This window comes from Neodiprion lecontei, chromosome 2 (genome assembly GCF_021901455.1).
Source record: "Neodiprion lecontei isolate iyNeoLeco1 chromosome 2, iyNeoLeco1.1, whole genome shotgun sequence".
NCBI classification, from domain to species: domain Eukaryota; kingdom Metazoa; phylum Arthropoda; class Insecta; order Hymenoptera; family Diprionidae; genus Neodiprion; species Neodiprion lecontei.
Window position 1 is genome coordinate 25,957,595 of NC_060261.1, and position 24,232 is coordinate 25,981,826.

Sequence of the window (24,232 nt, forward strand, 5' to 3'; positions counted from 1 at the left end):
AGACATTAGCAAATACGTAAACCAGGTAGTACATTTGTCGAAATTTCGACTATCATTTGACTAAGCTTGGCCAGTATAATCTCAACAGATGTAAAATTTGACTTAGCGTTGGCAGAACGGTCACTATATCTGCCTAAGATGTGATAATGACTGTCAATAAGTCAAAAGTCGAAGCTGTGCCAAACATACATCGACGAATATACTGAAAAATATCAAGTCAAGACAACGTCAAAACAAAAATTATACATCGTATAGAAATCGCCATAGTGAATGTAACAGGATACGAAAAAATATTTCACAGTTTCGCTTGACTACTTCTGACTACGAGTATATTGACCGTACATTGATAACCTAGCGGACATTCGTGAACGCATGGTTGACATGTATGTACATACCTGGTGAACTCCTGGCTTGAAATATATCCTCAAGGTCCCTAGATTATACAGGTCAAGACACGCGTGTTCCAGTTTTTCTCAATATAACGTGGGCAAAAATTTCTATGCGCGTTCGCCCAAAAAATATCAAACTTACATTACCGCATTAAGCAGTTTTGACCAATTTTGCTCAATTTTTTGAGGTTTAGCTTTAATGAGTTGCGCCCTTAGTGTCCTGACGTTCACGAAATAAATAGAAGCACGCATATATTTCGAGGTTAATCCATAGACTTATAAAGATAGACTGAGCGCTCCTATAAGAGGCACTGACAGTTACATATAAAGGATAGAGATATACCGGGAGTACTGCTCTCTCTTTTCAATCGGCGTCATGGTGGGAGACAACGGAGCAGTGGAAGTGGAACAGCTATAGATATAGGAGCATAATTTCGCCTCATTCTCCTCTACCGCCTCGATCCCCGCCACAAATATCGTCGGAGAGAGAAAGAAGTGCTCCCGGCATTTCCCGGCACATCCCGTTCTCTCTCGCGCCCGATCAATAATGAACCCAGAGTGGGGGGTCGGTATGATGTCTGTCATACTTTTGCCGATTTAAGCATTGATTATTTTTATTTTATGTCATAACAAGTACATTCTCGAGAGCTGTGAGACTCTTATATCCGAGACAGCCGATTCATGCACTACAATTTTTGCTTCAGCTTTTCTGAATACATAATAGAGATAGTACTATATTTTTATGGATTTCGTGAACCTTGCTCCTGGTATTTATTTATAGATTTTTCGTCGTTTTTTATTTATTTTTTTTTACTTAAACTTTTTTTTTTATTCAATCGAATGTCAGCAACTGCGCACAATTTATCAATTGCGTGTAGATACTATCATTTGATGTATAAAAAAAAGAAACAAAAACCGGCGCGGTAGGAGAAGCGGAGAAATAAGGGGAGGGTCGATGTAGCAGCGTGGCCCCCCACCATGGCTCCACGCCGAGTACAAATCGCCGAGAGCGCGAGCTTCCTAAGGCGAGCGTCGGATGGCTATACTGTCGACCGACGATAGAGCCATCCTACGGATTTACGAGTCGCAGAAAGTTTTGCTTCAAGCGGCCCATAAGCCGTACGCTTCTATGTGACTCGATCTTCGTTGATACAGGTCTGGCAACGAAGCCAATTTTCTACAGAGCGGCGTGGTTCTCTTGTTATCCGTGGTTTTTAGTGTTTGAAATAGCCATGTTGCGGCGCTGCTATCTAGGGATGTACGTGGGGTAGGGCAAGGGTAGGGATGAAAATGTGCCACCGAAATTATATTTGAAATGAAGCATACAATCTAAAATCAGCGCGTGCGTCATACTCACGGTCTTACATACGCGTGAAACACTGTTGAGTTTAAAAAAAAGGTGGTTAAACCATGTGCGGTACCGCGGTATAAAAAATTATCGAAATTGGTTAACTGATAAAAACAACACCTTTTCTTCAAACAACATACGTTTATTTCATTTATTACCTTCATAGATTTATTATTCGTACATAGACATGAAATTTATATTTTCTTTTCCTTCAAATGAACGAGATTGATATAGATAATTTGTTTACATTTTTTTCTAATATTTAAGTTATAGCCCCGCTTGGGGTTAAATCAAGCTTGGTGGTTTATTCGGTTAGGTCACCGCCTGGATTAATTCAAACGCAAGCGATGCAAGTATTCCATAACTTGACAAGTAAACCATAAATTTCAATAATGACTGCTGTAAATAGGAAACGGAGACGATACTCTTTGCCTCTAGTCTCCATACATATATTATTCATAATAATTATATCATACTAATACTTATATTAACTACTTTCATTCATAACAATTCATTACTTGCAATAACAATAATAATATTATTATTAGGTTGGCGCTGCATTGCGCACGCGTCGATTATCCATCCCTCGATCACAACGCCGACCTGGCGGCCACAAAGTAAGATAAATACCCGGCCATGAAATGAACCACCCCCACTACCTTCGTTGCCAGACCTGTATGTAAGACCGTGGTTTACACCGTGTCATATTGTGCTCTACATGAAAAGCATTCATTGTCATACGAAACTTTTGCCGCATTCTCACTAATTTTTTTGCCTACGCGTGTCTCGGGATGCTGTAACTCTCTACCGACAATTATCGCTGTCGCTTGCATCGACGGTGATAGCGACGTAGGGTGATTCTGTCACTTAAACGTAACGATATTCATCGATGCAAAACTACTCACAGGCGCATCGATAAATGTCGATAGATTTTCAGCAAATTTCACAACGTCGCAGATATTATGACTAAAAATCTAGTAACTTCGGATAGATTATTTGTGAATGCAAACAAAATCTGTATCTTTGCCGTGATCTTTCCTCGCGTTGTATAAAAAAACTTTTCTCCGATTAATCAAAAATGGAAAAAAATGGAACAGTGCAAGTATACTGAGCCCAAACAGTTCCAATGGTTTTAGCTACTTTGAGTTCTATTAACTATATAAATTTTGCAATGCTCAACTAAACTGATTTGGAGAAAAGGCCTTATGTCCTCTGTTGGTCATCTATTAATGATTAGAATCACTCTATCCAAGTAATTTTATAAAATTCAAAAATAATTTTTTAGGTTACTTTGACTGAACCCTCTTCATAAGTCTATTTCTCAGCATCGAAAGAATTGATTAGATACTATTACTTAATTAGCTCTTACGATATCTTATAAATCGACTTGTATATTTTGAAAGATATAGGGCGTGTTCGGAAATTTACTGAAAGTACTGTTAGTACTGAAAATGGTATAGTCCAAGTGACGTAGACTGTAGATTTTCAGTACTGACAGTACGGTCAGTCGATTTCCGAACACGCTTATAGAGGATTGAGTCAACGTAACCTTAAAAGTATGTTTTTGAATTTTATTCAATTACTTGGATAATGAACACCCTTTTATAGAGAACGTTAAAACGATTATATTATTGTGCTGAAAAAAATGATTGCTTGTTAAAGTGGATCTTCATATTCACTTGCATAATGAGGTTTTCAATCCTTTTTAAATCTAAGTACTATTTCGAAGGCTAGAGAAAAATTCACGCGCAACACATTGACACGTTGTTGCACCAATACTATCGTCCACTGTGTCACTGATTATCGTTACGCCTTAGCGAGACTTCCATATCCATCGCTACCCGACTGACAATTATCGTAACCTAACGATTTGAACTAGCGACAAATATCGTTAACACCCGTATTCATAGTCTGACCTTATCTCAAGGATAAAGGACGCCTTGATAAAGGCTTCCTTGAATCTCAGAGGCGTCCTCGTTTCATAGTCACAACTTGGTTCCCCTGTCAGAAGGAAAGCATATTTAGGGATATGTGATTGCTTATGGTGGTAAAACTGCTGATCGAAGCGCCACTTGGCTATATTTAAATCTAAATTAAACCATTGTCAAGTTGCGTCGGTGATGAGAGTGTATAACCTCAAAGAAGTTAACCTGTGACTGGCTGTGATCCTGTGTTATACGGGTCATAAGTGCATAGACGCCAAGCGCAAGCGCAAGCGTTGGCTACATGAAACGAAACAGCCGATCGCAGTGCCGAAGGTTTCTTCAAGGAAGCTCGAGACCTGCCTTGAAAGAAGGAGGCCAATATGGGCCAATAAGGCTCCTTGTTCTGTCGAGGAAGGTGTATATATATATCAGTGAGGAAGGTCTATCAAACGTGAAATGAGGAACAAGGAATCCTTGTTCCTCAAGGAAGGACTATGAATACGGGTGTAAGTGCGTCGTACAGAATCACCACTAGCGACAATTGTCGGTAGGAGGCGTTAACGATAGCGATAATCGTCGCTAGAGAGTTACGGAATCCCGCTACTGTATAATCTAGGGACCTTGGTTACAGCCACGGTTACAGCACCGTCGGCAATCTGTCGTTGCGTTGATGTCTATGGTTATCGAATAATTTCACCGAGTTTCAAACAGCGTTGCCAGATCAGGGGATTTCCCCCTAGATTTAGGGGTCTTCTGGAAACGTTACGGGGTATTTAGGGGGAAAAAATGTTTGGGGTATTTTTTAGGGGAAGTCAAATTCCCGTTTTTTTTGGCAAATCGAGCAAGTGAGGTTGCCAGCCGTATGCCTGAACCCAAAATAACCCAACACAACTAGATACAACTCAACCCAAACCTGAACCCAACCCAACCTGATACAACCCAACCTAAACCTGAACCCAAAACAATCCAACATCCAGCCGCTGGGTTGGCACAGTCGGCACAATCCTCTGACGGAGTAAGGGTGGGGGTATTTAGGGGATTTTAGGGGGAAATAGAAATTGCCTAGGGGGGAAGCTACGTGAACCATCTGGCAACACTGGTTTCAAAACACCTCTTTGCTGGCTGTCTTTAGTGGTCTTTGGCTACCGTCAGTCAACGATACAATCAATGATAACCTCAATGCACGTATTAATCCGTGGGAATGAAATCTCACGACACGATAACTGATGAGTACTAATAGAATCTAAAGTTAGCGAAATTCAAAAATTAACAACTGAAATTCAGATTGTATTTCGATAAATTGATATTTATTATATTTCAAGGATGAATTATCTTTTTATTATTTCTACGGCTAGTTGCGTTTTGGAACTCGTTATTCCAGCAATAGCTAAATTTGTGAGTTCACTTTTAATACCTTAGGTAATTGTTAATTGCAAATGGCTTTCCAAATTTTTTCTACACATGTAACATATAATGAATTAGTATTCAGTCAGGATTCACATATTCCTAATTTGTCATTTGGGTTTGCCACTAATGGTATTTACTTCGAGTATAGTTTTTTGTTTGCTTTTGCTAGTATAGATTTATTTACACATAGCGTAATGAAAGAATACTTTACATCTATTCAAATATTGAAAGAATAATAAGCATTTTTTTTCTCCCAACATCCGTGATAATCCATTTATAAACGAGGTATCTATCTCTCCTTTCACATTCATAATAGATGTACTTCAAAATTATTGTAAATTTAATATAAATGGGAAATTTACCACTAAAGAAGAAACTTATGCTCACACAAATAAAACCTTGAACATAAACATGCATTCTTAGTGTTGCGAGTACATCAAACTGCATTTTGTAAACGCAGTAATATAAGGCTGTTGATTTTCTCATTAACTCAACAAGCCAGTTTTAATACAGTATTGCGTGGAATTGTGTATCTATTTTCATTATGTGTGGTGAATATAATTAGTCACTTAATACTTCCAACTTTGTTGAGGATCCTTTCGGTGACAATATTCAAACAATAATTTTACTCTCAGCTCACAGATTGTATAACTAAAGAAGCTGAATCAGACCGACCGCTACACAGAGATTTGATTGAGCTCAATCGTCAAATGGAACAAATTTCAATGGTTGATGAATTTGCCAAGTATGCAAGGCTTCAGCGTCAGTGTAATAAGTTGGAAGCCAAATTATCCACCAGAGGTATGACTGAATCCACATCATGAATCTCGCACATCAAATACCTTGTTGAAGTTATGGTTGTCAGTTTTTGCGCACTATTCCCATTGGTAAACACAACTTATTCAGATTACAATATAGACATAGGCAAATGCAATGCTGGATAAAATATCTATTTCAAATTTATTTTGATTAAAAGAAATATCACGACACTGAACCCAGTTGAGTTACGTTACAACTATTGCTTATAGCATATGAAACCACAGGATTATTCAAGGAACAAGGAATCAATGCTGGCGATGCTCTGTAGTTCTCGCTTTCATTATCGTCAATATGATAATATCTTGAAGTAGTTATTTCTTAGGGATGTGCGAGTACTGAAATTCTTCGGGTTGGGTCGGGTAAAATGGATTACTTTTGGGTACTCGGAAATGTCAGATTACCTGAAAATTTCGGGTACCGGGAATCTCGAGTTACCCAAAAATCTCAGGTTATCCAAAAATCCCAAATTCGTCGAAAATCTGAAGGACAATTTCATAGCCGTCTGGAATTATGAGTTCTGGAGGATCTATTCTCATAAAATCAGACTATAGGCTCACCGAAAAATGTACTCTCCAATTCTTACACATCTGCTTCATTAGCACATCATTGTGAAATAATTTTATTATCGGCTAGTAGGGGTGTACGGGTACTGAAATTCTCTGTAAAATCGGATCTGGTAAAATGGATTAATTTCGGGTCAGGTACCCAAAAATTTTGGGATTGATAGAAAACCCAACCTAATGTAAACCTGACCCGAACCTGAGTTCTAGTACCTGATTTTTTGGATACCCGCACACCCCTATTATTTATTATACTAGGTGACTCAGGACCATATCACCCTATAGGCTACCTATGTTTTCCAGATGAAAATCTCATGCTAAAACGTTTCTTACTTTCGTAGGGAAACTTGTTTGTTAATTACAGCCGTTTGAAATTGTCAAATCTAGTAGCATCTTATGACCCAGTACAGCTGCTAAGCGCATGACAATCTTTCAGCCCTGTTCTTAGCCCTCATCAGATGCTAGTGGATTGCTTGACTGATTCCAACTGGCTGTAATTGAAAAACGATGAATTTCCTATCAGAAATAAAATCGTTTCAGTTACACATTTTCACCAAGAATACATGGATAGTCTATAGGGTCATAGTTTTGGGTCATCTTGTATACGATTACATTATATGTATATTTTTCAGTCCAGGCATTGACGATGTCGAGAATGAAGCTGAGACTATTTATTACATACACCATAAGAATATTGAATGCAAGTACTTAATGAAATTTGTAAATGAAGCAATCTCTATTAATACCTGCAATACTGATTGGTCAATATTTTCAGGGTATCATTGTTGCAATTTTGTTGTACCTTTACCGCTTGGAACCTATTGCTGTTCTACCAAAAGATGCATTATGGCCCCTACAAAATATCCTCAGTTGGCCGTGCCCCCTTGAAAATTCTGTTTCATTAACAATGTGGTTAGTGATATCAAGACTGGCAATTTCAAGCTTAAAATAGTTCCAGATTACACAAATTGTACCGGAGTTGGATCATAAAATGTAATCTTTGTTACCAATATTACCACCGACTACGTTACCTTATCCAATATTACATAGCATAATACTGTGACTACTGTGGTCATTTCTATGCATTTTTCATATACATCTATCTTTTTGAAATAAAGAAGTTATTCTGTACTACTTTGAATGCATGCATTGTAAAGCAATATACTTTTCCCAATTCTAAAAAGTTTTTCTGACTTTGCAAAAATGTTTGCTGAAATACATGAAATAATTCTAAAAAAAAAAACTAACGAAAGTTATGATATAAAAACAATTTGATATGAAGAAATTCACTGTTATTAAACAAAATCTCGTATGGTTTTTACAGAAAATAGTGACAATTTTTTAGTTTGTATCATTTACTTTGCGCTAGTTGTAGATCTTTCAGAAGCAATTTAATTCAACAATTTAATCAAGTTTGTAACATAATATTGTTATCTCACTTTTTGAAAAACATTCAAACGGGCCAGTGGTTGATTCAAGTTGCTGATCTTTGTAAATTTCAAATATTATTTAGCAAGGATTATCCCTTACAATTAGTGATATTTAAGAATCTCAGTAATCGGAAAGCGTAACGTGCAGGACTCTGGGTTTTGGTAACAGAATTCTATTTATCGATCTCAGTATTTTGCAGTGCAGACAAATCTGTTAAGAACGCATCAATAGCAAAAAGATTGTGTATTTCATGGAAACATGAGGCAGAATACATAAATTTCACTGACAATCAAACTACATTTTCATTAAATAATAATAATAATAATAATAATAATAATAAGTAATGTTTCTCGTATCATGATGGAAATAAGATCCCTGTAAATATTGTATCGTTTAATTGTGAAAATGCAATAATAATGCACCATATAATACTGTATTGCATCAAATTGATAATGCATGTGAACACATGAATGTGCTATACGCCTATGCAATAACAGTACAACTAAAATTGTATTAAGACGATTGTAAGTGAAAATTTTGATAAAATAAAATGTTTTTTTTCTTTTCTTTTTTGATTCATAAGTTTTTGGATTTTTTAGAACAATGGTTCGGTCCATTGATCAGAGTCCTAGTTATGTATAGGTCTAATACCATATAACAATCCTTAACGTGTGCAAATAATGTTAGTTAGTATAAAAAAATCTATCAACTAATTTTATGTTTCAGATATACATTACAGGACCTGTGGTTATTTTAATAATAGTAATAGTAATAATAAGTGGGCAACACCCCTCATGGACAAATTTTTTTCAAATAGGAACGAAATAAATAAGAGATTGTGTCTCGCCATACATTCAAGAACACAAACTTAGCTTATTTCACTAATGTAAATCGAATAGAAAGTTATTATATTATCCAACAATCTTGTTCATTGTTCAGACGACAAACCAAGTTTAGCAGCAAAAAAAATTATTTTTTTTACAGATCTAAATTCCAAAATTCAGTTATTTTTTCTCTCGATTATCTTTCCTCTACTTTAAAAAGTGCGAATGAACTCTGTTACTTTTACAATATTAGAAATCAATGATCATCAAAGCGACATCTCAAATAGCGTATTACTATTAATATTATTATTATTATTATTGTTATTATTGTTATTATCATCATCATCAGAATTGACCAAGATAGTGGTGAAGCTGATTCTAACGCTTGTACTGGGACAGCCAAAATCGATTTGAATACGAGCAAAGATAATTTTGGCGGATTCTCTAATGTATGATTTACCTAATAAAGTTGACACTTTTGACTTGCAAGATAGCCCTAAAGCAGAATTTCAGGTGAATGACAATTGAGATAACGTTTTTCATTGACCTTATTTCTTAAATAATGATACATATTAGTAAATTATCTTCAAGTGCAAGTTCACCAGTTGATCGAGACCTATTACATAGTAGTTATATTAAATAACGAGTCATTACCAAGGTATTAATATATTATACGTATGTTTAGCGAGTGTTGCACATGTCGACCGTGAACTGCTGATATCTTCTATTTAGGCAGTGAGTTGAATTTATTTCAACACTTTGGAAAAAAATAAAAAATAAAAAATTACGAATCTAAAACTTGGAGGCAATTTGCAAATTAGTTTCAGGACTATAGAAATAGCACCGACAATTACGATGACGACGATGATATAATATTAATCTGAAAACGATAAAGGTATGAAAAGATTATCTATTTCGTCAAAATATGGTTAATCCACCTAACATTATAAAGAAATAGTGTTATTCGTAGCTGCTAAGTAACATTCAATAATCACAGTTCAACAAATAAGAGATACTGGCAGTTCGAAGGCCGTATCTATTAGTATATATCTATCAGAGATTCATCCTGAACCCTTGATTCAGGTGAATTGCTGGTTTACTGCCAAAGTACCTGCTCCCAGGCTAAGCATTAATAGTTATTGTATGCACAAGAATAAACATTCTGTTAATTAAAGGTTGTTGCATAGAGGCATTACTAAATATTGAAGAAAGTTAAAAATAGACAGATGTACTAGTTCGAAGCAAATTTTTAATTATTGAAAGCAAAAATTGACAGTAAACCAGCCAGATAACAATCCTTATATTCCTACAACATCAATTATTTAACCCCTATCGATTACATTTAGGCATGTTGAATACACGAAAGAAAAAAATATATGTATGATCTGATGTTAAAAACTTCAAAACATTTATTGTTATATCTGAAATACGTGGCAGGTATGATTATAGTATATTATGAAGAGTGCGGTGCAAAATGTTTTTGTTTTAGGTGTGAGTGAAGAAAAAAATGGAATAATAATTAGTTGAGCCTCGGGTAAATAATGAAAATCTCACACTGTTCATTAATTCCGATATCCCTAGGCGTTATATATCATGTCATGTAAGGGTCAGTATTTTTTGTCAACATCCGATATTGGGTGTTCTAGTTATAAACGAAGTAATAGACCTTTCCAACCAACAATATTTCACACAGTGTATAGGTTATTTATGAAGATTACAAGACTTTGTCTCCTACTCTCCATTTAAAACAAATGTTCATTCAATTGTAAATTATGTATAAGTAGTTTATGGAAGGCGCAAGCATTGCATGGGTTTTTCATTTTTATGACTTACAGTTTTTTCATGCAGTTCTTCTTGAAATAAAATAAAGTTGACAAATGCAGCTAAATTTGAAATAATTGAAATTGATTATTAAAAAAGTATATTATTGTTCATTTTTAGCAGCAAGTGTTATTTGAATTCATTGGAATTTCGTTATGCACTGTTTTGAAATCAAATGCATCGCATGTTTCTGATTTCTGATTCGTGAATTAGTTTTTTTTCTATTACATAGACTGCAGGCTCGTTTGGAAGTTGTATTAATCACATCAAGATATGACATAGATTGCAAAGAAAAAGAGCCACTTTTATAACAATAATAGATGTCTCTATTCAATAGCACTAGTAATAATAATAGTTAATTAACTATCATTGAGCAAAAAAAGATCGAGAAATAGACGTTAATTTAAAAAATATAAATACTGATTCGTATCATGTTGTAAAATAATCTAAGCAGTTGAATGAGGCCATAATTGTACAAGATACTCTAGTCCCATTTTGTATCGCAGAAGTCCAGTAGATGAAAGTAAAGATGATTGAAGGACAACATACACATTCCACAAATTCGTTCGTAAGAGCAGACACTGATAAAAACCAGATCTATCTGCTTAAACAGAATGATGGAGAACTCTTGTGATGATGCTCTTCTAGAGGTAGTGCTAAACTTTACAGAGGCAGCGCAAATGATAGAACCTGACTCTATCTCTGAGCCAGAAGCAATTCTTCCTCAACTAAATAACAAGGACTTCATCAGGATATTCTGAAGAGAACCATCAATTCTATTAAGATTACTAAGCATCCTTGTGAAAAAAAAAATTACTTGGAATCAAAAAGTTGGATGTCAGATGATTACAAAGGAGGATCCTATTGTGATAAATTACGAGAAAATTAGCCAAGCGAACATTTGATCAAAATATTATCATTTCTGGTGTCAGATCTAAAGACATCATGACAAGACCTGAGAAAATGTACACCACTCCAATAAGAAAGAATGTGTTATGCTTCCGGTAACTTTTAAGAAACAGATCGGAGGGATGATTTCTAATGAGGAAACACAAGTCGAAGAAAAGAAACACGTAGTAGATTTTGAGCTTAATGTAGATCAGTATCTATCAATCTTTGAAAGAGATTTCACTTATGTTTCATCAGTTCTCAAGACAAACAAAGATGTCATAAGGTTTGAAGGAGATAGTTGAAGAACTATTAGCTGAAGCTGAGAACGTATATATTGTAATTGCTAATATGTGAGATAGTGCAAGCATTTCATTACACTACGGATAAAAGAAGATCCTTCCTTACATAAGATTCTCGCTCAGCTCAATAAAGCATCGGAAGTCATAATAGAAAACATCATCCAAAGTGAGCAACCATAACTGTAACAGTTCAATAAGATGCCTTCTTAGGCCATGTTTCGAAGTATCCGTCAGTCAGTGATCGACAATTAGTTTACAGACCATTTAGTTTATGAGCCCATACACACGTCACATAGCTCGTATAGAAAGATTTTGAGACTACTATGAAGGTCAGTTTCATATGAAGAGTAGTAAAAAAAAACATTTGGTGATACAACTCCTGAGAAGCTTATGTAGCAACCGTAAAGTCAACATTTGACAAAATATGAGAAAGAAGTTGAATTGCAAGAGTTTTGTTAATATTAGCTAATTAGAAAGACAAAATATGTTCTTAGAGTTTGAGAGTATTATAAAATAATTCGTACATTCTTATGAAAAGGAAAATACGCAACAGATTTAAAAACTATAAACGAAATTGTCGAATGTGAATTCTTCCCGTATTCAATAATGATGTGTGTTACTTAGTAAAAACATGATCGAAGTAAAACTTTTCAATCCGAAATACGAGACTTTTGCGACATGATCTTTCAAAAAAATTTCAATATATCAATAAAAACTCATGTTACTGATCACCTACATTTGGTGATATTTTGAGCTTGAGATACACATACTTGCTAATTTGTGCTGTGATTTAGCTATTGAAAAAAAATTGTAATGATATCAATAACTTGAAGATTCTACCTTTCCTTTTACGATTTTAAAAACATTTTCGTACCTCTTCCAATGGTTTACACTAATTCAACTGAAAGACATGACGTTCACATGAGTTTTTGTAAAGAATTGTAATACCTTGTTTTTAAGATCTGTTGTTCATACGCTTATTTCCCATGTACCGTACAACATTCAAAAATTGAAAAAAAAAAATACAATGCTGAGCTGTGCACGTTCCCTAATATATAAAAATGAATAACCGGTTTGGTATATTAGGATTGTTCAAATTATGCTTTAGAGATATCCATCGGCGAGCCAGCAGATGTGTTTGTTGCTGGACACGGAATTGGAGTGCCACCAGTGTTTATAATTGTTGGCGGTATTGCTGGTTTTACGAAACGATCTGATGTGCGTCTACCAGTTGGTGCAACAATATGACCCTAGAATTGATTATCCACTTATTTATATGTCATTCACTTCTAATGACTTATTTTAAAAATTCATCTGGAAACATAAGCCCGACTACGCTGAACAGTACATTATTGAAATGGAGGAACGATCTTCGCTATTTGTTCAAAGTTTTTCAGAGGTTTATTTACAGTTCAGAAACAACACAATATTCAAACGAGGTATTAAAAAATAAATATAAATTAAAATACTGAATATGAAAAAGAAATATACTCAAATGTCATTAATATTATGAAAATATTGCAACCATATCGGTTTAACTTGGAAGCTGCAAATTGAGTCATTTTTGTCCATGCAATAAAACATATTCTTTGCATTTCCCTCTGGAAATTGTGAAAGACAAGTATATGAATTTATCCCTCAGTAAATAATTCAAATTATAAGTTAAAAATTTTTCAGATTTATTTGAGTAACAACCCAGTGTGCAGTTTGTTTTATGAAAAACATATTGTGTAATTTTAGGGTCAATTCCGATAAAATTTCACTTACCCCAGATGGTGGAGATGAACTGGCAAATGGCAATACAGTGGGCTGGCCACAAGCGTAACATCGATTTGCATTGAAACTGTCACGTGAGGTTGATCCCACTATATTGATACCTACAAAGTTTGTATTGTGAGAAAAAACAAATTGAAATTAAATGATCACCAGGACTTGACAAAAAGTCTGATGTCATGGGATAATGCAAGATTAATCATGAAATGCAACTACAGTGCACTCTCTCGATAGTACTGCTACGGTACAAGAGGGGAAGTGATTTTCTGCGAATCTGAGCCCCCCTACCAGTCACTCACGACCATGCAAGACGTTGCGTTGCTGCGTGGCACTATTGAGAATTGTGCTTAACAGAAAAGCTTGGGGTAGGCAGTGGGGGAAAGCAACCGAGCATGAAAGCGACGAAGCAGCACCATAAAGAATCTGCACTGTGATGAGACAAAAATTGGCTTGATTTTCAATTTAATAGAATAATGAAGGGGTGTTTCAAGGAATCAATGTGGCAACAACATTCGAAATGATTTAGTAATATTTGAAATCACACCGAAGTCAGTAATAATCATTGGTAGTTATGAGAAAACTGAAATTGATAATGAAAAAAAAATATAGGACCCTTGTTCGAGACAACCTATTGCAAAACATTAACACCTGAATCAAGCTGCGTGATGAAGTAACCAAAGGTTAGTAAAACTTTTGAGTTTTCCCCCACGTTTATTGGTAACATAGTTTTCTCGCAGCGCACTCTCGAAATAGAAAAGCAAAGAATTTTCTATTGCTTGTTATTATTATAATTAAGGGTACCATTCTTACTAGCACTGAAGTATAATAATACTGGAACACTTCCCGTAACGCAGCGTTGCCCGAGAGAGTGCCGCCGCGAAGAATAGAAAATTGGGAGGATTCTGTCTTTTACAGATACTTGTTTTTGATTGGCAAAGAAAGAGATAGAGTAGGGGGGAATTCCATCTCTCTTTCACTAATGGGGAGCATATTACTGTCTTTGTTCAACCTTTACAGCATATACGTGATAGTGGGGATACACTGGGGACACGTTTTTTGTACACGGTGCACGTTTCAGTACTATTATACTTCAGTGCTTACTAGTCAATTTTATCTTGAACATTTATTTTTGTTACTGTGGTAAAAGAATGTCATAAGTTCTCAAATAAGAAAGTGGAAGGGGAAACTTGTGTCAGCCGACTGTTAGAAATCATGAGAAATCATTTAATCGAAGTAAAATTTATTCGTCAAGCAATCTCGGATCATCACTCCATAAAATGTAAGTAATCATGAAATATGAAATCATAGTGTCACTTTTTTCGCAGTGAATCACCCCTAGGGAATAATGATGCCGAAAGAAAATTTAACCGGCTTAAAAATAAATGGGCCTCACCATCTGAATAAAAAGTTGAGAGGGAACAAAAAAAAATCGTTTGAAACATCTTTAGGAATGTTATTTACGCCAATGATAGTGAACACAATGAAACAATATCCTTACGATGTAAAGAAATGAATCTGAGAAAATTTGAATAACGCAAGCTAAGTTATCAACAATTTGACAAAAAGTTTTATTATTAGAATGTTCGAAATGCTTGAACTCCATAAACTTGATCCGATTCTATTGTTTTAGGTTCATTTTGCTCGCTGACTGGATTTCCTTAAATTGTCTAAAAAACATTCAAGAGATCTTACATTACACTATATTTATACCGCACAACGGTAACTGGTGACATATATCTATCCTGCCATACTTGTGCAAATTTATTTTTTACACCTGCTGGGAAAGTTTGGTATTCAAAGACCGTGGAGTGTGAGTAGAGTTCCAGTTTCGAACAGTGCGGTGTGACGATACTCATGCATCCATGAAATGCTTAATTTTGAATGCTAGTATTTTCTTTGGCAAATGCGCACTTTTAACAATTCAATTTTACATACTGTATTGTTGATCATAGGTTACCTAACCACAATTTTCTCTGTTGTCAGTGTCTCCTTCGATACTTCACTAATTAAGCTTTCCGTTAGAGATGTCGCAAAAAATAGTGTGTGTCATACATGCCAATAGGCGATATCTGACTTGTGTGATTATAGCAATTGTTGTGGCTTGTACTGAAAACTTCACATGACGGAAATTGCTCGCTTTTCACACTCGTAACAGAATATACTATTTATCCACTCTGGAAATGACTGGTGTAATTTTTTTTCAGGAAATCTTTGGAGATCTTTACAGTGAAGAAAGTAAGCCCAGACATGAGAATCAGATTAAAAATGCCTGTTCTATTTTCACGTGGATTAAGGATTCTATTACATAGTAGGAATGTTGTTTTATTTGTATTCACTATCATTGACACAATAATATTGCTGAAGCTTTTTAAACTTATTTTTCGTTTTTTGGCTAAATTTGACACAGGAGGTAGGGTTTATTGATCCAGAACTGTTAGTGGTTAACAATGATGTACTCTGAATTTCTGTGGTTGGTCAAAGTGTTCCAATAGCAAACAAAATTATAGATCAATGCTATATTCAACCATAAATTCGCTATTTTCTACACTTGAAATAGATAATTAGGTTCCATTCCAGGAATCAAACTTGACCGATCGGAATTTCAGGTACATTTACGGGGAATTGCATTTTTTTTTTTTAACTTTTACCTGGGCTCAGAGGTCGAGAAGAGCTTGGTGAAGGATTGTAGGGAATTGGACTAGAAACTGTGCGATTCCTGATGTTTCCTCCAGACATCACTATCTCATTATAATGTCGTTCTTCTTCCATCTCAAGACTGTAATAAATAGAACATGTAATTTCTTTTTACGGTGATTTCGATTTTTTCTCTTGGCCCCAGAAATGATTTTTCAGCTCATAATTATATTTTTTAGTGCGAAAGTCGTATTTAAAGGAATAGAATGAATTAAAATAGGTAATTTTGATTAAATAGATAGATAACAGTCTTTTTATCTTGAGTTTTTGAAAAATCTTCTTTATATTTATGAGCAATTAATGACTCGTCACTTGAGCACAATGTTGAACTTGTTGCCAAGTGGTATACAGACAATGAACTACGTATGCCAGTATAAACATTAGTGTATCGAAAAAAAAATAATATACTCAGATTTGATGTTTCATGAAGGTGCAACAATTCGGAGAGCACCGCAGTATCTGTTTTTTGTAAGCTTTACCAAAGAATCGAATAAGTCAAATTTGGAGAAGGTAGGAAACTATACAATACCGAAGCAAAATGACAGCAGTGTGAATGGGTGCATTTCAGAGCTAATGACATTGACCTTCAAGATATGTATATAAATTTCACTTTCCTCACGATAATGCGAGATTTTTCATTTGTAAAAATATTTAAATGGATTTTGCACCATAATTTACATGATCTGAAATTCTGAAAATATACAAACGTGTTCCTCATTTAATATCCAATAAAACCTGAAATTTTGATTGTGGAGAAACAATGGGTACATGTAAAACATAAGGAAATCTTGTTTATTAAGGAAATCTTGTTTATTTATTAACTTTAAAATGAACTCTATGTGGACCCTCTATGATAAATAGGTCCAGCAATGTAAGTGTTTATTGATCACCATGCGCGGCTATTTTTCAGATTTCTTTAAGTGTTCGTTAGCCATCTATATTTTCACTCAAGCCATTGGCCAGTTAGGAACAATTTCTTTTAGGCTGTTTTTTACCCACTTAGGAGTGAGTAAATTCTAAAAAAAATTGAAGTAAGGAGTTTGAGGTTTATTTTTGATATTCCGATAGTCAGAATAATAAAATATTTTAGGGGCCTGAGGCCACATTCATGCACCACTCTCAAGATACGGAGGAAGGAAAAAGCACGAGTCGAAGAATTTGTCCTAGGTGACCAACGGAGGGTTTAATTTACGACTGCATGTAATTACGAAAATAGGGCAATTCTCTCTGTTTAAAGACACGAACTTTCATAGAATTAGGAAACAGAACCGTTTCGAGGGTGTGAGGTTTGACGTAAAATTACACATATGTAGCTCTATGAGTGTTTGCTTTGAATTTCATAAGCACATGAATCTATAAAATATTCAATGGCATCGACTACAAAAAATCAAATATTTACCTTGACTCTGACTCAGAAAGATGTCTGCACAGCGCTTCACGTCTTTCAACTTCCAACTGCAGTTTCCTCTGAAGCCTTAAATTCTCTTCGCGAACTTGTTTTTCTTCATTCACATAACGCTTCATCTTTTCAGTATCTGTTGGTTAAGAATGTGGACATGAGCATCACGAATTCTATTGACACGTAAGAGTGTATAATAATTTCTTTCTGAAAACTGAAAGTAGTGATAGTTAATTTTAAAAAGTCACTAACTGTGGGTGTGCTATTGCACGTGAGAAAAAAGAGAACATTATGTAACATTGTTTTACAATCATTTTTACAGAGTACAAACTATACCTTGAAATTAACCCTTATAACTACACCCCTGCTGCGTATAATCTTTTGTGGTATAGCGTCTCAGATATGAGACACCTTTTTTAAATCAGTTAATCAAGATTTATATTCAATTTTTGACTTCTAAAATGATGTTAATGTTGTATAAGGGATTAAAATGATTTTGCAAATATAGTCAGTGCTATAAATAAAGTGTTGTAAATGCCTGATTTTACAGATTAAATGTAATTGTGGGAAGGTCATGGGGGTTAGAAAAGTGGAACTCTTGATCTTGGGTGTTCAGGATCGCTAAAAATGAATCCGACGTCAAAATGTAAAAATTCAAGATGGCAGATCTAATATGGCGGACTGAATATATAAAAATTGATTCTCTTAGCTTATATTAGATCTGCCATTTTGAAGTTTGAAAATTTCTCAGATTCGACCCTATTTTTGAAATGAGTGACCTTAAGAATTTTTATATAGGGTGAGTTTTTTACCTTGAGACATCGAAATATCTCAAGAAATACGCATTGTACCAAGAAATGTTCATAACAAAAACTGTTCGATATTGAGAAGGAAAACTAACCCCGTAAAATTCAACCCCCCACCCCAACCCCTAAGGGCGTGAGGGGCAGTAATTTCGAAATCTTAAATGGAAACCCCTAATTTTTATTGCAGATTCATATTTTTCATGTGGAACTCACAAGTTTTATTGAAAATTTTTTTTCGATCCAATACAGATGGCGCTGTAATTGCAAAAAATCAAATTTTTCATTATTCCAAGACATGCGCCTTAAATTGAAGATGAGGAAGTATGTGTTGAACGTTTTCAGGGATACAATTCGAAAACTATTGGTTTGCTTGTTTTAAGTGATCTTTTACATCAAGTACTCAAAATGGTGACCTTCCACTTCAATGCATTTGTTGATCCGCGCTTTGAATGTTTGTACACAACTGAGAAGTGTCTCCGGTGTTATTTGCGCAAAAGCATTTCTGATACGCTGAATCATGTTCTCACGAGTCTTTGGCACTTCTTGATAAACTTCACTCTTCTTCAATTCTTCTTACTTCTGCATCTTTGATTTAATGCGCATGTCTTGGAATAGTGAAAAATTTGATTTTTTGCAATTACAGTGACGTCTGTATTGGATCGAAACAAAAATTTCCAATAAAACTTGTGTATTTTCGTATGAAAAATTTGAATCTGCAATAAAAAATAGGGGTTTTCATTTAAGATTTCGAAGTTACTGTCCCTCAGACTGTAAGGAAAAATGTATTCTTCAAAGGGATAACACTGGTGTCACTCCGGGGTTGCTGGAGACCCCACATCAAAAGTTACAGTGCAGAAACGGATTTAAGGATTTAAATAACTTGAAATATTGTTGGGATACTCTTTAACTATTATAGTTCATGGTCAATCAGTTGTTATTAAAAAAAAAAAAATCCGAAAAGAAAAAAAATACTGGAAAAAGGATCATTCTACTCAAAAAATCATTACTAAATGAATTTTCAATATTTTCAGCTGAAAATTGACTGAGTAACTCAAGACACAGGCACTTACATCAAAAAATATGGAGATACTGCGCCATGAGACAAAGGTGCTTATTTGAGTAAGTGAAGTTGAATTTTTGGAAAAAGAATGAATTAACGATATTTATTATATTTCATGACTTATCTCAGATCAAATTAGATTATGACCTGTGATATAGAACAGTGAACATGCCGGGGGATCATTTAGACGCTGGTGTGCAGTATAAGGTTTAACAGGCTGGCAATAAGTTACTTCAAATTCGACGTCTGGAACTTGTTTTTGACCTATTGTAGTAAAATATTCAGTTTTTACTAATTTTTTCCTATAAGGTCCAAATAATATCAAGGAGCTTCACATAAGTAAATTCAAAAACTGTGCTCCTTTAATTCTCAGTAAGATTTGATATTATATTTTGAAAATTTAATATTGTGAAAAACGATTATATATTGAATTTGAACAATGACTGACTGAGAGCAAATCCAGATTTTGGGAAATTATGTAGTATTTTTTTTAGGAAACTTTTTTTTATTGATTGCGTTATCTGTGTACGGGATCTAAAAATGACTGATTAAGGAATTTTAATAAGAGTGAAAAATTGATGCAATATGAGCAATTGTATCAAATTTTTGGTAATATGGTTTATTTTACTTCATCTTGTACCACAGCAAAGGCACACTGAAAAAAATGGTGAAGCTCTCTATTATTTTTCAAGATTTAAAAAAAGTTCAACAAGATAAAAATACTTTCATTGATCCCATCTGTTCGATTTTGAAATTTAATATTAAATGCTTTCAGAATTCTCAAAAAATACGAAAAAAATAAGGAAAGTGACTCGCTATCAGCTGTAATATTAAAGCTTTAAAGTTAACTGTGAATACCTTATTAATGTAAGCGAGAGAGCTTTCGTGCAAAAGCAAAAATGAGCCACTTACGTTCTTGCTGTGATATTAGAAGCGTGTGTCTTAGTCTAGCAACTTCACTTCTCAAAGTTTGAATATGTGTACTCAAGTTGGTAGCAGTGTCACCGTTGTTGATATCCCTAGGTGAAGTTGGGTCCGATACAGGCTGATCTAATTTAATTTGTAGCATTCTCTTTTCGGCTTCAAGCTTGTCCATTCGTTTCCATAATTTGTTAACTAAGGCTTCTTGTTCCTGTTCCAATGTATTTTCCAATTCAACTTTTTCCCTACGCAGTTGTTCCAAATTACTCTGCTTGGCCAGAGTTTCAGCTTCAAGTTTTTCTATTTTACGCATTAGTTTGTTCACCAGGCATTCTTGCTCTTGTTCCAATGTTTGCTCAAGACGGCACTTTTCTTGGCGCAGCTGATTCAACTTCCGAGACAGATCGTTAGTCAGACATTCTTCTTCCTGCTCATAGTGATGGGCCAATGTTTCTTTCTCCTTCTTCAAGGCCTGTATCTTCTTCAATAATGTATTGCTAATAAATTCCTCCTCTTGTTCAGCTTTGGCTTGCTAAAATCACAAAGACCCATTATGGTCAGAATTAATCGCATTTCAAGAACTTGTGATAGTGGGTAGCGACAGTTTTGCTCAAATAAAATTCCCTAACTGACTTTTCTCATAAGAAAATTCAGAATTCCCTGATCTTTTTCCATAAAACTTTGGTAATGTTGGGTGGCTTTGATGACTAAAGGCTCTAGAAATTTTCACCTTCAGTATACAAATTTTAATTCGAAAACACATAGTATTGCTTTGTTCCACAGAAATGATTAAAATTAAACAATGCCATTTCCAAAAGTTAGCTTAGCTGAATTTAGGGAGCATAGTTGAAGTTTGAAAATATAAAAAAAAAAAAAAAAATTACGTCGTTCTACTTAAATATAACAATCCAAGCGGAGACAGACAGAATCTGTTGTCGCAGCAATCCCAGACACAGGTAGGCCATGGTTATCAAAATCAAACAACATCAATGTGCACTGACAATGATGACTTTTAGGTTTCCTAAGTACGGAAAATAATAAACATGCTGAAAATATCCATTCTATAAACTTGATAAGCCTGAGAGGCTCACAATTAGGCTCAAATTCCGACTATGACGAAAAAAGAAAAAGAAAAAAGATGGATAACGATAGGCCAGTACAACTCATTACCAGTCAGCTGACACTTAAATTTTTAGAAAAAAACAACAATAAATACAAACTTCAGAAAAACTGATAAACAAGGAAAATGAATCATCCTATTAATTCTGAAAAAACTGCTCAACATGGAATATTTTGTTAAGTTTGAACATGGAATCGTGATGCGAAAAACCTAGATCACCTATCTAGACCTTTAATACCCAAACGATGACTTACTTTAGCCAAACGTTTTATAATTCGGAGAACGAATAGAAAAAAAAAAAAAGAATCTATTAATCAAATAAAGCAAGGCACGTTTTGGATAAGGGGGCGTTTGAGAAATAAAGGCTCAGATAAGAAAGTTTCTACTGTATTTTCCTAACTTTTGTCACTCTCTGTCTTCGCTGTCGACTGAAGATTTATAGGGACAGCTAGTCATGGGTATTTTTTGGCCTATAAGAATAGTTGTATATATAGTACAAATTTCACTGGCTCTCTTATGAGGCTTAAAATGTTAACAGAGTCAGTAAGGGTAGGAAATTTCTGTACCGAAGCTTCCCTCACCGTTCCTCACCCACATGTGCCAAGCTTCAAAATAACCCATTTAGCTCGCTGTCTTTAGCAATCTTCAGTCAGCGTCTCCATTGAATAACATCCTAGCAAAAGGGTGAGATTTATAAATTTCGCAATTTATCTTTAGGCTTGATAAAACACAATATGTTCAATTATATTACCACTATTGCTAAATTATTCGTGGCATTGGTGAAGCATGATATTGAAAATGGAAATGTATCGAATTTTTAAAATATAATTGCTTTAGAAACTTTACCATAATGTTAACAATTCTTCAACATATTGTATTAGTCCACAGATGTAGAATTTGAAAAAATTCCATGTTACACGATAATAATAAAAATTATCTTGCACTGTCAGCTTTACAGCCAACAGTTATGGGTCTTCTTCTAGAAATTACAGCACTGTATATTATTTAATGAAAGAGTAATCCTTCAGCTGAGAGATTAGAGTTTTCTTGGACAACCTCAATTTCTACACTTTCATTTTTTACACATTAATACTGATACCTATAATATTACCTAGTACCTATTTTACTGGGTGACAATGATTTTACAAACAATAGTCAGCGATTTTCCAAGAGAAAAAAATGAAAGAAGGTTTTGTATTAAGTAATATACATAGAATGTATGAAGCGGTGCCACGAAACAAAATTTTAAATGCAATTTTTTTTAATGAGATTGATAGTATATTGTATAAGAATGAGTTTATTTCTTGTATACTCAAAATTCCAGTCTTATATTTGAAATTCCAAGGTTCGTATGTTTTTTGGAATCTAAAAGATTGGTGTAAGAAATTCCCCGAGTATTCCCGGTTACCCAGGATTTCCCTGTACGTACAAACCCTGAATTCCCTGACTTTTCCCTGCTGTAAGAAATTCCGCGTTTTCCCAGTTTTTCCTATACATACAAACCCGGCCAACATAGGATAGAAGAGTATCAAAGTGAACGGAATTGGTAAGAGAAGACAGGTAAGTACTAAGTATCTATGTATGTATAAGCACATAAGAATAATGGAATCACAGTCACTTCGTAGTGTACTTAGAAAGATCCAGATGACAAGACAAGTAGTTTCAGAATAAGAAAAATAAAAATTGAGATATGGCTTGCGGAAATTTTCACTGGAGGTACATCGAAGGGACTAAATTTGAGAATAAGTGTGCGAATTACGACTTAGTATAAATGCGATGAATTTGTGTCCGATAACTGCAATCGGTGTCATTGAGAGCAAAGAAACTCACAATGATGACAGACGCTTGCCGGAGTCCACGATTCTCTTCCTGCAGCGCCTTCACTCTCAGCTTGTAAGTTTCAAGCTCAACTTTAAGGACGCGATTATGTTGTTGAAGGGACTCTATCCTTTTTTGAAGTTGTTCCCGCGTTACTGGTGATGGGGGCATCATTATCGGCCCACCATCAATCGAGCTGCTGTCGCTCTCGGATGCGCTGTCGCGGTCAGCCATTTTTCCCAGACAATGGTAAGACCGTGTATATTATAGCAGGTAGCAGGTATCTAACATGTCCCGGGTAGGCAAAACTGGTTATATATTAACCGAAATAACGTTTTACGCGTCGCACTATCCTAACACTTCATTATTTTTCAAATAAAACAACGATATTCAAGAGTCTTTTTGACGCGTAAGCATGTGCTACTGTGAAGGACAGATCAGCTGTTGCCTTCTTTTTCTCCTTCCTTCGTGTTGGCTATACGGAACTGAGACCGGTACCCATGTGCCAATGTCGAAACTTTCTGGGCCAAACCAAACCTTCTCTAGTTAACAAAGGATTAGTTCAATCCCACAGTCAACGTTTTTCGCTAGGCACTAACACTACAATGAAAAAAAGTTAAACACACAACCGGCGTAAATGGCGTTCCGGAATATTTCAAGTGATTGATCTACTTATGGAGGAATGAGACGTTGACTAAAGATTGCTAAAGACAGCCAACTAAATGGGACATTTTGAAGCTTACGGAAACTCGGTGAGGCAAAGTGAGGAGAGCTTCGGTACAGAAATTTCCTACCGTTACCGACTCAATTGAGACGATACTATGTTCAAACCTTACCGATGGCGTATTGATATTATTGTCAAAATCCACTGATGTGAAAATACTGTACTCAGCACAATTTCCTATACAATGCCGAACAAAAATAACC

General features: G+C 35.0%; 2 protein-coding genes across 3 annotated transcripts; one reads left to right on the forward strand and one right to left on the reverse strand.

Moving 5' to 3' along the window:
• Positions 1–4,772: 4,772 nt before the first annotated feature.
• Positions 4,773–7,579, forward strand: LOC107218909 (guided entry of tail-anchored proteins factor 1). Its single transcript, XM_046731654.1, has 5 exons — positions 4,773–4,910; positions 4,985–5,057; positions 5,705–5,870; positions 7,081–7,148; positions 7,224–7,579. Exons 2-5 carry the CDS (start codon positions 4,986–4,988, stop codon positions 7,398–7,400), a joined length of 483 nt encoding a protein of 160 aa, XP_046587610.1. The 5' UTR covers positions 4,773–4,910; position 4,985; the 3' UTR covers positions 7,401–7,579.
• A 1,119-nt stretch (positions 7,580–8,698) lies between these two features.
• Positions 8,699–23,988, reverse strand: LOC107218918 (coiled-coil domain-containing protein 6). Of its 2 annotated transcripts, none has more exons than XM_015656959.2 (6): positions 23,318–23,985; positions 20,359–20,899; positions 17,581–17,716; positions 16,136–16,263; positions 13,482–13,591; positions 8,699–12,964 (listed from the first exon to the last, which is right to left on the reverse strand). In XM_015656959.2, exons 1-6 carry the CDS (start codon positions 23,537–23,539, stop codon positions 12,812–12,814), a joined length of 1,290 nt encoding a protein of 429 aa, XP_015512445.1. In that variant the 5' UTR covers positions 23,540–23,985; the 3' UTR covers positions 8,699–12,811. The 2 variants fall into 2 exon arrangements, with proteins under 2 accessions (XP_015512445.1, XP_046587603.1); XM_046731647.1 differs by lacking the exon at positions 8,699–12,964 and adding an exon at positions 13,131–13,315 and having other exon boundaries at positions 23,318–23,988.
• Positions 23,989–24,232: the final 244 nt, after the last annotated feature.